Source organism: Ranitomeya variabilis, chromosome 1 (assembly GCF_051348905.1).
Source record: "Ranitomeya variabilis isolate aRanVar5 chromosome 1, aRanVar5.hap1, whole genome shotgun sequence".
Classification (NCBI taxonomy): Eukaryota; Metazoa; Chordata; class Amphibia; order Anura; family Dendrobatidae; genus Ranitomeya; species Ranitomeya variabilis.
The window spans coordinates 874,394,967-874,409,192 of NC_135232.1; the positions used below are offsets into that span (position 1 = coordinate 874,394,967).

Genomic DNA, 14,226 nt, shown 5'->3' on the forward strand with positions numbered 1-14,226 from the left:
TTTTTTCGCGTTTTTTTAGCATTCTGCAAGCGTAATTAGCTTGCAGAATGCTAAAGTTTTCCAAGCGATCTGTAGCATCGCTTGGAAAACTGACTGACAAGTTGGTCACACTTGTCAAACATACTGTTTGACAAGTGTGACCAACTTTTTACTATAGATGCAGCTTATGCAGCATCTATAGTAAAAGATAGAATGTTTAAAAATAATAAAAAAAATAAAAAAATGCTTATACTCACCCAGACATCTCATCAGCGGCGTCCGTTCGTCTTCCTATAGCTGGTCTGTGCGCGCAGGACCTTCCGTGACGTCACGGTCACGTGAGCGGTCACATGACCGCTCACGACCAATCACAGGACAGTGACGTCATCGGCAAGGTCCTTCGCCGCACATCAGCTACAGGAACCGAAGCGACAGCGTGCAGTGGAGGCGGGAAGACATCGAGGGTGAGTATATCGCTATTTTTTATTTTAATTCTTATTTTTTGACCACTTATATGGTGCCCAGTGCGTGGAGGAGAGTCTCCTCTCCTCCACCCTGGGTACCAACCGCACATAATCTGCTTACTTCCCGCATGGTGTGCACAGCCCCGTGCGGGAAGTAAGCAGATCAATGGACCCCTAGGTGTGCGGAATCCCCTGCAATTCCGCATTTTAATGAATATGTTGCTTTTTTTTCCGCGATGCGATTTTTTTGCGGAAAAAAAGGCTACATTTGCACAAAAAATGCGGAATACACTTAAAATAATGGGAGGCATATGTAAGCGTTTTTTTCGCGTTTTTATCACGTTTTTATAGCGAAAAAACGTGAAAAAAACGTGAAAAATACTTAACGTGTGCACATGGCCTTAGCGTTCATATTTGGTAGAGGTATAATTTTCTAAATGGGGTCACTTGGAGGTGGGTGGATTCTTCTCTCTAGCACCTAAGGGGCTCTTAAGGGGCTCTGTATATGGAGTCCGCAAACTAATCTAGGAAAATCTGCACTCCAGGAGGCAAATAGTGCTCCACCCTACTGAGACTCTCCGTATGGCTAAGCAGTACTGTACAGCCACATACAGTGTGGAAAAAAGTATTTAGTCAGCCACCAATTGTAATCTGTAATTGACATCATAGGTAGACTACAACTAAGAGAGTCAAAATGAGAAAACAAATCCAGAAAATCACCTTATCTGATTTGACAAGATTTATTTTGCAAATTATGGTGGAAAATAAGTATTTAGTCATTAACAAAAGTTCATCTCAATATTTTGTTATATATATTTTGTTGGCAATGACAGAGATCAAATATTTTCTGTAAGTCTTCACAAGTTTGGCACACACTGTTGGTGGTATGTTGGCCTATTCCTCCATGCAGATCTCTTCTAGAGCAGTGATGTTTTGGGCCTGTTGCTGGGCTACACGGACTTTCAACTCCCTCCAAAGGTTTTCTGTGGGGTTGAGATCTGGAGACTGGCTAAGCCTCTCCAGGACCTTCATATGCTTCTTATGAAGTCACTCCTTTGTTGCCCTGGTAGTGTGCTTGGGATCATTATCATGCTGAAAGACCCATCCACGTTTCATCTTCAATGCCCTTGCTGATGGAAGGAGGCTTGCAATCTCATTATACATGGCCCCATTCATTCTTTCAGTCATCCTGGTCCCTTTGCAGATAAATAGCCCCAAACCATGTTGTTGACACCCTCATGCTTCACAGTAGGTATGGTGTTCTTTGGATGCAACTCCACATTCTGTCTGTTCAAAGACGACTAGTTTTGTTTCTACCAAACAGTTCTACTTTGGTTTCATCAGACCATATGACATTCTCCGAATACTCTTCTGGATAATCCAAATGCTCTCTAGTAATCTTCAGATGGGCCCGGACATGTACTGGCTTACGTAGGGGTCACGTTTTGCACTGCATGATCTGAGTCCCTTGGGGCATAGTGTGTTCCTGAAGGTAGCCTTTGTTATGGTGGTCCCAGCTCTATGCAGGTCACTCACTAGGTCCCCCCCTGGGTGGTTCTGGGATTTTTGCTCACTGTTCTTGTGGTCATTTTGACCCCACGGGGTGAGATTTTGCATGGAGCCCCAGATCGAGGGAGATTATCAGTGGTCTTGTATGTCTTCCATTTTCTTATTATTGCTCTCACAGTTGATTTCATCACACCAAGCTGCTTGTCTACTGCAGATTTAGCCTTCCCAGCCTGGTGCAAGGCTACAATTTTGTTTCCGGTGTCCTTCGACAGCTCTTTGGTCTTCACCATATTGGAGTTTGGAGTTGTGAACAGGTGTCTTTTTTTTACTGATAACACGTTCAAATAGGTGCCATTACTACAGGTAATGAGTGGAGGACAAAGGAACCTCTTAAAGAAGAAGTTACAGGTCTGTGAGAGCCAAAAATCTTGCATGTTTTTAGGTGACCAAATACTTATTTTCCACCATAATTTGCAAAATAAATCTTGCCAAATCAGACAAGGTGATTTTCTGGATTTGTTTTCTTATTTTGACTCTCATAGTTGTGGTCTACCTATGATGTCAATTACGGGCCTTCATCTTTTTAAGTGGGAGAACTTGCACAATTGGTGGATGACTAAATACTTTTTTCCCCACTGTATGGTGTATTTCTATATTCAGCAGAAATTGTGGGACAAATTCTGGTGCCAATTTTACCCACTTCTTGTGTGAAAATGTTAAATCTGGAGCTAAAACTAAATTTTTTTGGTAAAAATGAAATTATTTTTTCTTCACTGCCCAATGGAATAATATTCTGTAATACACTTTCTTGGTATCAATATGATCATTACACTCCTAGATTAATTCATTGAGAGGTGTAGTTTGTAATATCGGGTCACTTATGGGGCGTTCTATTGTCCTGGCACCTCAGGGGCTCTCCCAGTGGGTCAAGGCACCCTCAAACCATAATAGTAAAATCTGGAATATAATATGGCGCTCCTTCCCTTTTGAGCTTTGCACTGTGCTTCAAAAGTAGTTTTCACCCACTTATGAGGTATTGGCACACTCAGGAGAAATTGCACAACAAATTCTGGGGTTCATTTTCTCCTGTTACCCTTGAGAAATTAAAAAAATAAATATGAAAAAAAAATAAAAATTTATTTTGCTAGCTCTGTTATAAACTTCTGTTAAGCACATGGTGGATCAAGATGCTCACCACACATCTAGATAAGTTCCTTGAGGGTTATAGTTTCCAAAATGGTATAACTTGTGGGGTTCTCACTGTTTAGGCACATCAGGGACCCTCCAAAAGTTGCATGGCATCCGCTCTCGATTCCAACAAATTTTGTGATGAAAAAGTAAAACCTTTCTCCTTCCCTTCCATGTCCTGCCGTGTGCCAAAACAGTGGTCTTCCTCCACAAATGGGGTATCAGCGGACTAAGGAGAAATTGCACAACAATTTTTGGGATCCATTTTCTCCTGCTACCTTTGTTAAAATAAAACATTTGGTGCTAAAATATGATTTTTGTGGAAAACAATTTGTTTTTTTATTTTCATGGCTCTATGTGATAAACTTATGTGAAGCACCTGTGGCTTCAAAGCGCTCACCAAACATCTAGTTAAGTCCCTCAAGGGGTCTAGTTTCTAAAGGAGGGTCACTTGTAGGGGGTTTCCACTGTTCAGACACATCAGGGGCTCTCCAAACGCGACATGGCGTCCGCTCTCGATTCCAGCTAATTTTGTGTTCAAAACATGAAACGCTGCTCCTTCCCTTCCAAGCTCTGCCGTGCGCCCAAACATTGGTCTTCCTCCACACATGGGGTATAGGTGTACTCAGGAGAAATTGCCCAACAATTTTTGGGGTCCATTTTCTCTTGCTATCTTTGTTAAAATAAAAAATTTGGTGCTAAAATATGATTTTTGAGGAAAAAATTAGATTTTTAATTTTCTCGACTCTACGTTATAAACCTATGTGAAGCATCTGGGGGTTCAGGGTGCTCAGCAAACATCTAGATGAGTCCCTTGAGGGGTCTAGTTTCCAAAATAGTGTCACTTGTGGGGGTGTTCCACTGTTTAAGCACATCAGGGGCTGTCTAAATGCGACATGGAGTCCGTTCTCGAATGCAGACAACTTTGCGTTCAAAACATGAAATGGGCTCCTTCCCTTCTGAACCCTGCCGTGCACCCAAACAGTGGTCTTCCTCCACACATGTATCGGTGTACTCAGGAGAAATTGCACAAGAATTTTGTGGTTAATTTTCTTTTGATACCTTTAACAAAATAAAAAAATTGTGTCTGAAGTAAAATTTTTGTGAAAAAAGTTAAATGTTCATTTTTTCCTTCCACTTTGCTTCAATTCTTGTGAAGCACCTGAAGGGTTAATAAACTTCTTGAATGTGGTTTTGAACACCTTCAGGGGTGCAATTTTTAGAATAGTGTTTATTTTGGGTATTTTCTGTCACATAGGCCCCCAAAGTCACTTAAAATGCGAAGTGGTCCCTAAAAAAAAATGGTTTTGTAAATTTTTTTTGGAAAAATGAGAAATCACTGGTCAATTTTTAACCCTTATAACTTCATTGCAAAAAAAATATATGTTTCCAAAATTGGGCTGATGTAAAGTAGACATGTGGGAAATGTTATTTTTTAACTATTTTGTGTGACATAACGCACTTATTTAGGGGCATAAAAATTAAAAGTTTGAAAATTGTGAAATTTTCTAAATTTTTACCAAATTTACATTTTTTTCACAAAGAACCACAAGAAATTTTGAAGAAATGTTACCACTATCATAAAAGTACAATATGCCATGAAAAAACAATCTCAGAAACAGTGGGATCTGTTGAAGTGTTCCAGAATTATAACAACATAAATTTACGGTGGTCAGATTTCAAAATTAAGGTCTGGTCAATTAACCTACAAAGCGGCTTGGTCCTTAAGGGGTTAAAAAGCGACAGTGAAATGTTTTGCCTCAAAAAAGAATCAGCTGTGATCTCCTACTGTAGTGTCTGTATTCTCTTTTGCTTCCTCTCTTGCCCAGAAGACGTGGTATGATCAGACCATATCCCTGTAGGGTCAGACACAGCCATTACATCGTACATAACAGGGGCTCATTTATAAGATTGTCTCAGCACAGGAACATTTTTTAAAGCATCCAATTGTAGAATTTACTTTTATTCTAAGATCTGTTAAAGGGTTGTCTGGTCGAAATCGATAAGTCTGCAGTCACTCTGAATCCCAGAGTGCATACACTGTGCGCTGCGAAGGTTCGCTGGTTTCTGATCCTGGACCGGAGGGAATGTATGCATTTTACATACTTTCAACCAGAGTCCGTGCAGTGGGCACAGCAAGCTCCATACAGTTGTATAGAGCGAGGTCTAGCCCCGACTAATGATGCGCCGTCCAGTGGAAATGGTCAGTGAATTCCCTCAGTACACAGTGTGTGCGCTGGGGGTGATTCATAAGTCTGCAGTCACCCAGAGTGAAGGCAGACTTATTAATTTGGATAAGATAACCCCTATAATTAAAATGTACTTTGTTAGTGGGAAAACCCCATTTTACTCACATTCATTTCTATGAGAGCTATGTAACACAGCAACGCTTGGATGTTTTTGTTGCTGTTCCTCCTGTGATTTGTAGTTATTCCTGTCTTGGCCATGAAAGATTGAGATAGAAATAACCCTTTAATGTAAAGATTAATGAGATAGAAATAACCCTTTAATGTAAAGATTAATGTAAAATAGACAATGATAAAGTTAATTAAAAATTCTCTAAATTGGATTCAAAGTAGAGCTTTAGTTTAAAGTACTTTATCAGTAATAAGAACAGTGCCCTGGATTCTGAGTACAAGGCCCTGCAGATCCCAGTCTGAATGCAGTAGAGGTAAACCTTAGAGTTAGTGGGAATCAATTCACATGACCTGGTCCGTCAGCCACACTAATCTCTGGCCCCTGGATGTGAGCAGTGAGTACCACTTCTTAGTAAGTGAAATCCACATCTCTTATTTCTTTAGCCATCCTGGCAACATTACATGAGTGTCACTCTGCAATGATAACATTGTGCCAGGCCGGGTTATGAGTAGAAGAGCCGCGAATGTCAACAGGTAAGAGTCAGTTTTCACGGCTCTCGTCCTATGACCAAAGATTACTCTCAATACCGATGGGCCAGGTGGTATGCATTGATTCTCGCCAACTCTAGTGAATATGCTTGATCTTGTTTCTGCTCCATTCATTGTTAACGGCATTACTGGAGAAAGCCGAATAGAGAGCTTGATTATATGTGGCATCAAAAGTGTATTCCTTCTCAATCTACATAGGTGGCATATTTATAAAGTTACATAAATGGTTTACTTCTCACATTAATTTCTATGGAAGCTATAAATGTGGTGTAGCATAGACGCACATGGCTATTTTCCTATTCACACAGCTATTCTGGTGTCGGCCATTAAAGGATGAGATAGGAAGAGCAGAGAAAACATTTTGAAAGTATGAAAAGGGGAATATTGTTGATTGACCTTACTGAAAGAAACCCTATAAAAAATTACTTTTATTAATTTTCATTAAAATGTGTAATAAAGATAATGTGTCTATTGCAAACACTATAGTACAATACAAAGTCGCAAATAACAAGTTTGGCTGCTAATTAATAAAAAAAAGCCATCCAGGTTGAGAACCACTGGGGAATGAGATGCTGCAAGCGCAGCCTCAGTGACGTCATTGAGGCTGCGTTCCCAGCCGTCCTGAACTGCGATGACCTCAGGACCGTGGGAAATAGTCAGTGATGAGGTCAACGAAATTCAAGCTAAGTGTCTTCACAGCAGATCAACGTGAAAATTTTTCCATAATGGTTCCCAGCCTGAACGATCGCATCTTGGCACCGTCCAGGTTGAAAACTAATTATCCCCCAGACATGGATTATGGTGATGGACAGGTATGGCATATTGTTGTTTTTTCATTTTATTTTTACTACAGGAGATTGAGGGCTTTGGTGGAATTAGGCGAGGTTATAAGTATGGTTTAATTGAAAATATAAAAGGAGTCTGTATCATTTTTTCAACTAACGGATTTTATTCTGGCTGTGTCTTTATTTAACATATAACTATAGGATTAGTAATGCATAAGGGTCTTATAGATACCTCTCCATTACTAAGCCGTGGGCTTGATGTCACCTGACAATACAAAGGTGACATCAACCCCACAAATATTAACTCCATTTGCCAACACTACAGGGCAAGTGGAAAGAGCTGGGCAAAGTGCCAGAATTGGTGCATCTAATAGATGCACCTCATCTGAGCAGCTGCGGGCTGCTGTTTTTTAGGCTGGGGGGCCTATATCAATAGCCCCTTACCAGCCTGAGAATACCAGCCCCCAGCTGTGAGCTTTAGCAAGTCTGGTTGTCAAAAATGGGTGGGACACCACACTGTTTTTTTAAATTATTTATTTAAATAATTAAAAAAACAGAGTGGGGACAGCTGAGGGTTGCAGCCCCCGACTGTGAGTTTTGCTTGCTTGGTTAACAAAAATAGGGGGAACCCACATTGGGTTTTTCATTCATTTATTTTGTTAGATCACAGGCGGAGGCTGAGGAATAACCCAATCATCCGGTCCTGTTGTCATTGTTATTAGCGGCAGCAGGTGTCGGATGATGGGAGTAAGAGTCCCAAGAGACCCCACCTGCTGTCATTGTTCTGACTTTAATATAAGTCTCATAATTCTCCTTTGCTCGCGCCGTCTTCAGCACCTGCCATTGGGGAAAAGCGCTTACTTTATCGCTTCTTCCCCAGTGCCGATGCATGTCACACGGAGGACATCAATTTGTGTTCTCCATGTGCACGTGTGTGGGATGTTTTGCCGTCCGTACTGATGGTAAGAATCGGACATGTCAACGTGTGGGTCGTGAAAAAAAAAAAGATATATGCACAGACCCATTCATTTCAATGGGTCTACATGTGTCAGTGCTTCCGGTATGTGTGAAAACTGTCACCACACGTACTGGAGACACTGACATGTGAAAGAAGCCTTAGGCAAGGCCATCTATCAGATGCAAAACTTACAGGTGCAATAACTCGAACAAATTATCAGAGCATGCCCAAGATACTCATATTACAAACGAGCATGTTCAGATAACATGTAATCTGAGCACGTTCACTCATCAATAGACTAGACATCACACTATCTTTTGGCTACTCGGGCAAGTCTACACGACTATCTGGTTGCATATTTATGCACTGAATGTTATACAAGTAGGGTCATATGGCCAGACAATGAGCATTGTATGTTTACGATACCTTTTACAAGCACTTCAGCATGTTTTATGGGTTGATGGTGGTGGTTTTCCATGGGAGTTCACATTGAGGTCATGTAGGGACAGCTTACATTGAGCAGGGGCGCCACATCAATTTATTATGGTGCCAACCTCCATGGTCAGGTAGGCTCAGTAAGGGTTAATACACTCCCTTCGCCCTCCTCTAGGAATTTTTTTTACTATTTGGGCAGCCATACTTCTTGTTATATGTGACCCTTTAATGTACTATAGCTTTTGTGATAGAAACATTATCTTTTGTTATGCACTTTAATCATAACTAACAAAAATAATTTTTAAGCGGTTTATTTTGAGAAGGAAAGAGCCCTTTAATATAAGGAGGCTTTTTCAATTATTTAATTAATATATATCCTAAATTGATTTCAAGTAAAGCTTGGGACTGCTGGAGAACAGCTAAAGCAACAATTGACTATATGCATTGTAGAACTGTGTATTCATTCTCTGATTCCTATCCTGACAAATGTGTTTTATCTGCAGTATCCGCACAGTGCTGACTTTCTAAGGACCATGGCAGGCCCAGACGAGCTATGATTGCGTCCTCGTAATAAAAATATACACAGTCTTTTTGCTTGTATATCTTATATATCATGGAAATACAACAGCTCTTTGACACTTACTATGAGTATTAAAAAATGACCATCTGACTCCATAATGGGAACTGGAGTTGAAATATTTGTCAGCTGTTTAAAATGAAGAAAAGCTTGTACTAATCAAATCTACATTCTTATCTCTTATGGAACAAGTTTGTACAAATTTACTGTCAAGTGGAAATTTTAATTTTGTTCTGTTCCTTTATCTTCTGTAATACATTACTGATAGGTTGAATTTACTTTTTTTTTCTTTTTACCTTTTTTACCTTTTGACTTTTAATCTAGACTACATTAATAAATAAACAATTTATGAGATTCTTTGCTTAAAAACTTATAAGATCAATTAATCACAGAATACAAATATTTTAAACTACACCATGATATTAGACTGTGTACTTTTTTGCTTTAAACTGAAATAAAAGATATATGTCAATGCAATTTTTTTTATTGTTCACAACATATTTATAAGTAGTGTTTCTGGAACAATGAAGATCCTGCATTCTGATCCCCCACAGCTATCAAAATAATAGTTCTACTAGTATTTTCTACCTCAGGTTGAGTTTCAAATGAATATGTAAAAAATCGTTAGAGTTTAATCCAGAAAACTGGGACAATAATTTTCACACTGATCATCCGTGTGGAGTCCAATTTTATACAGCAACAGTTAATAATTTAGATTACAGTTTCCTATGAAAATGGTTTGCAATGTATGCTTAAAAACAAATAACAAATGCTGTACTGTGGCTCCATATGACATACGATTCTTTTTTGCGCACCCCTATGGGTTACTCTCATTTGACAGAAGAAACTAGTACATAATGCAATTTATTTCACATACTGATTTGGTCAGTAAAAAATCTGCCCTGCCCCACCAACTAAAATTAATTTGTGTTGTCTGTTTTTTCATGAACGCAATCGGACCTAAAATATGCTAGCGTAAACGAACCGTTAGGCTAAGTTACCATGATAAGATTTTGGTGCATTTTTTTTCTGCTGTGTATTTTTGTGTCCAAAAAATGCAGCATACCACATGGTTCCAGCAAATAGTATGGAATTTACATCTATTTCTTGCCTGTTGTGTTTTTTTACACTGCAGAAACTGACCTGCATGTGGATTTTGAAATGTGCAAAATGGCAATTTCTCTAATTTTTGTTGTAGTAAATATGGATTTTAATTGTGCATTTTCCCAATAGACTTGAATAAGATAAGGGAAAATCCACAGATAAAAAATTATGTATTTTTATTGTGTTTCTATAGAGGAAAGGCAATAAAAATATATGTAATCAGTAAAGATGAGAGAACTTGTTTGGAAAACGTTCGCCAATCTCAAATTCGGTCACAGTTCGGTAAATCATCGCATTTCCACTAATTATTTTGTTATTACTTTGGCTAAGATAGTGGTGCTGTATGATGAGGGGTGGAACAGGGAGGACGTGTTTGATGGTTATAGGATGTTTCGTCCCCAGCAGTTTGCCCCGGGTACATTTTGCCCCCGCACACTTCGTCCCCAGTATTTGGCCCCCCTGGATGTTTCGCCCCCGCACACTTAGCCCCAGCAGTTTGCCCCCAGAGGTCTTCTTCTGCTCATCTTTGCCTGATCTTCTCCTGGCTGTGTGGGCTGGCGATCAGACGCCATGCTGGATCCGGAGGCCACCATGAGTCCTCTCCTTCTTCCCAGCTTCCTCTTCTTCTGCTTGATATCATTGCAGCACTGTGCATGTGCAGCATTGTCTTGGTGACAGGAGAGGCATCCTGCCCCCTGGATTGACTGATGAATGGGGCAGGAGTAACGTCATGTCAGTGAGCGGCCAGGAGACATTCTACCTCACTGCCGCAGCATTCATCATGCTTCATGGATCAGTGATCCAGGCAAGATGAGAAGACATCATGGGGAACCGCTAGACTGCACTCCGTGACCCAAGGAACTGCAGCTGCAACAGGTAAGTATGTCAGTTTTTTTGTGTTCTAGGGTGATAATTAGTGTTGAGCATTCCGATACTGCAAATATCGGGTATCGGCCGATATTCGCTGTATCGGCATTCCGATACCGAGTTCCGATATTTTTGTGATATAGGAAATCAGAATCGGAAGTTCCCAGTGTGTGTTTCCCAGGGTCTGGAGGTGAGGAGATTCTCCTTCAGGCCCTGGGATCCATATTCATGTAAAAAATAAAGAATACAAATAAAAAATATGGATATACTCACCCCTCCGGCGGACCCTGGACCTTAGCGGTGTAACCGGCAGCCTCCGTTCCTAAGAATGGTCGCGTGAGCGGTCACATGAGCGGTCACGTGACCAATCACAAGCCGCGACATCATCGAAGGTCCTTCACTCTGCATTCTTAGGAACGGAGGCAGACGCTTTTACCGGTGAGAGCCAGGTCCGTCGGAGGGGTGAGTATATCCATATTTTTTATTTTTATTCTTTATTTTTTACATGAATATGGATCCCAGGGCCTGAAGGAGAGTTTCCTCTCCTTCAGACCCTGGGAACCATCCAGGATACCTTCCGATATTTGTGTCCCATTGACTTGTATTGGTATCGGGTATCGGTATCGGCGATATCCGATATTTTTTGGATATCGGCCAATCCAATCCGATACCGATACTTTTGAATATCGGAAGGTATCGCTCAACACTAGTGATAATACTCGTTTAAAGCCAGCCAGAAGAGACACTGAGTGAGCTGCTGAAAAGGCAGCCACAGGAATCCCCAGCAATTGGGGTCTGGTATGGGACAAAATGCTGAAGGTGAAACATCCGGGGGCGAACTGCTGGGGGCGAAATGGGTTAACTGCTGACGGTGAAATATGCGGGTTCGAAACATCCTGGGGGCCAAATGCTGAGGATGAAATGTGTGGGGGGCGAACTTCTGGGGGTGAAACATCCAAATCCCTTGTTTGATGAGGGGAGGGGGGTCTGGAGAGGTTAAAGGAGCGGTGTGCTCTTTTTTTCTTAACTTTATGTGTTGATTTCGGCAAGATAATCAGGGCGCAAAAACCATTCACAATGTCATGACACAATTTCTTCTCTGATTGGCTGCCGAAGTCAAAAGTCACTGGCCATATAAAAAGCAGACATCTTGTTTTGCTGGCGCCATTTGCTCAGTGTCACAGTTCAGAGAAGCTCCTCCTGATAGTGCTGCAAATGAACTTCTCAGCTAGTTTCCTGTCCTGTATGAAATAGATCTTCCAGAAGCTAACTATGTGTTAAAAACTGTGTGGCAGTCTCCAGAGGCACCATTTATTATTCCAAATGGTTTGTGATAAAACTGTGTTTCAGAGACTATATCAGCCAACAAGACTGGAACGTCAGGCTCCAAACCAATCTGACTATCAAAAATTCAGGCACAACAGCATAGCCAGCCACTAAATAAATATAAAACTTAGCCTTTAATATGTATACCTAAAAACAGTTTAAATAAAACATTTGCTGAAAGTGCTCATGGTTAGCAGTGCACTAGAAAAAAATGGCACAATCTCACCCAATTGTCGCCTCACGATCTACTGGAGATTTCTGTAACCTCAGGATCCGGATGCAGGAGGGGGGAGGTACACTAGGTTCTACTTTCCCTGTCGTGCCCAGTGTAAAAAAACTCCCGCCCTGACAAGGGCAGTACCCAAGTGTGAGCCTGTTTTTCTATAATGCCCTTGATAGATGTAGCCACCCTGGAAAAAATGTCTCCCTTCTTCTTCCCATGTGTGTTTCAGAGACAAATCAGAAGGCCAGATTTTCACTTAAAAATTGTTAGGCCTAATATTGGGGTGCAGCCAGGAGGCCCAATTAGCTAATCTAAAAGTGACAAGTCAGAAGGCAAGATTTCCAATTAAGTTTTAACATTGTTGTTCAGGCACACTATCTAAGAAAATAAGCAATTTTAACATTGTTGTTCAGGCACACTATCTATAAGCACTATAAGCAATTGTTCATTTAGTGAGAGGTGACTGACAGGTGTGGGCCTAAGGTTGTGAAACAGCAGGTTACAAGACGGGAAGGCTGCATAGAACATGAGAGGGAAAAAGAAAGGTCATGGTGGAAGGTGGAATAGATGTGTTCGTGGTTTAGGTGTTACTGTTAATGAAAGCTCAGTTGAACAAACACCATCTCATTCTATCCAAAGACCACTGACAATACTACTCCACTCCTTTTCCTTGGCAGCCGCACAGCGGTCCGCCTTGTAGAAGAGAGCCAGAAAGAGCATGTGCTGCAGTGAATGGTTATTGCTGCATCAAGTGGCCTCTCCTCTTCTTCCTCCATGTTAACATCACACACAGTACAGAGGTGGCACCCCAATCACCCTTGTTTCTCCCCACATCACAAATTTGCAAATGCCCAACAAACTGTAAGAAACCACAGATGGGCCATTCTGCAGAGCTGTTCATACATTCTATTTCATGGGCATCAGAGGTCTGCTCTGAAAATTCACAGAATCCAGAGGAGGAAAGCATCTGCATCGATGTCCAAAATTTTTTCAGGGTTAATCCGGGGACGGACAAAGTAGGGTCCGAGCATAATCCAGACCCTCATCACCAGATGTTAACCAGCGGTGGTGGAGGTGATCCTGATGAGACTCAGATATCAGAGGTGTAAGTGGACTGTACTGTGGTGTCAGGGCAGGAAGAGGAGAAGGGTGACTTTCAGGATGAGGAATTTAAGAACAGAGGTGATGATGATGAGGTTGTAGATCCCTCTTGGTGTGAACCCAGAGGTACATAGCTATGTAGCTCAGCAGAGTAGGTTTAGGAGGAGGAAGATTAGGTTGCAGTTCCCAATCTGACACAATCCAACTGTAAGGAGGTGGCGGAGAACCCCATTGTTTCCCCTTTTTCCTATGTCCTATTCCCGTGCACGTCACTGTATTAATGTTATGTACCTGTATGTTACTGTATTCTATATATTAGTGTGCTGTGTCTGCAATGTTCCTATATGTGTTAGAGGCAAGGCCAAGACAAGTTAACTTTGTGGGCTTTGACTTGCAGCCTCTTGGCAGCAGGAAGCTCATGCTTCCTGCTCAGAGCCCAGGCAGGACGGCCTGAAGCAGGGTGTGTGTTTCCATTTGGGGCACAGGTGTGTCCCTGCTTGGGACAAAAGGAGCCCCCATCTGGGGCAAAAGTGGATCCCCATCTGGGACAGAATGAGCCCCCTTCTGGGGCATAAGTGGATCCCAGTCTGGGACAGAAGGGACCCTCGTCTGGGGGATGTGTGTGTCCCCATCTGGGACGGAGCTTTCCCCCAGCTGGGGAGAACACAGGCTGCCAGGACTGTTCGGCAAAGTGACTAGATATGTCCCTTACCAGAGACTTTGGCTCCGGAGAGCTTACTGAGAGTCATGGACTTTGCTGCTGCAGCCATTGCTGTGTGTAGGGACAGAATAGGAATAAACCGT

The 14,226-nt window shown here is 41.6% G+C and overlaps 1 protein-coding gene across 1 annotated transcript in view; it reads left to right on the forward strand.

Annotated features, from left to right (window-relative positions):
* The window catches only part of LOC143788213 (alcohol dehydrogenase 1-like), a 152,812-nt gene extending 143,539 nt beyond the window's left edge, over positions 1–9,273 (forward strand). Inside the window, exon 9 of the mRNA XM_077277692.1 lies at positions 8,728–9,273. Coding sequence (XP_077133807.1) covers positions 8,728–8,752 — 25 coding nt within the window. The 3' untranslated portion in view covers positions 8,753–9,273. The remainder of the gene's footprint in view (positions 1–8,727) is intronic.
* Positions 9,274–14,226: the final 4,953 nt, after the last annotated feature.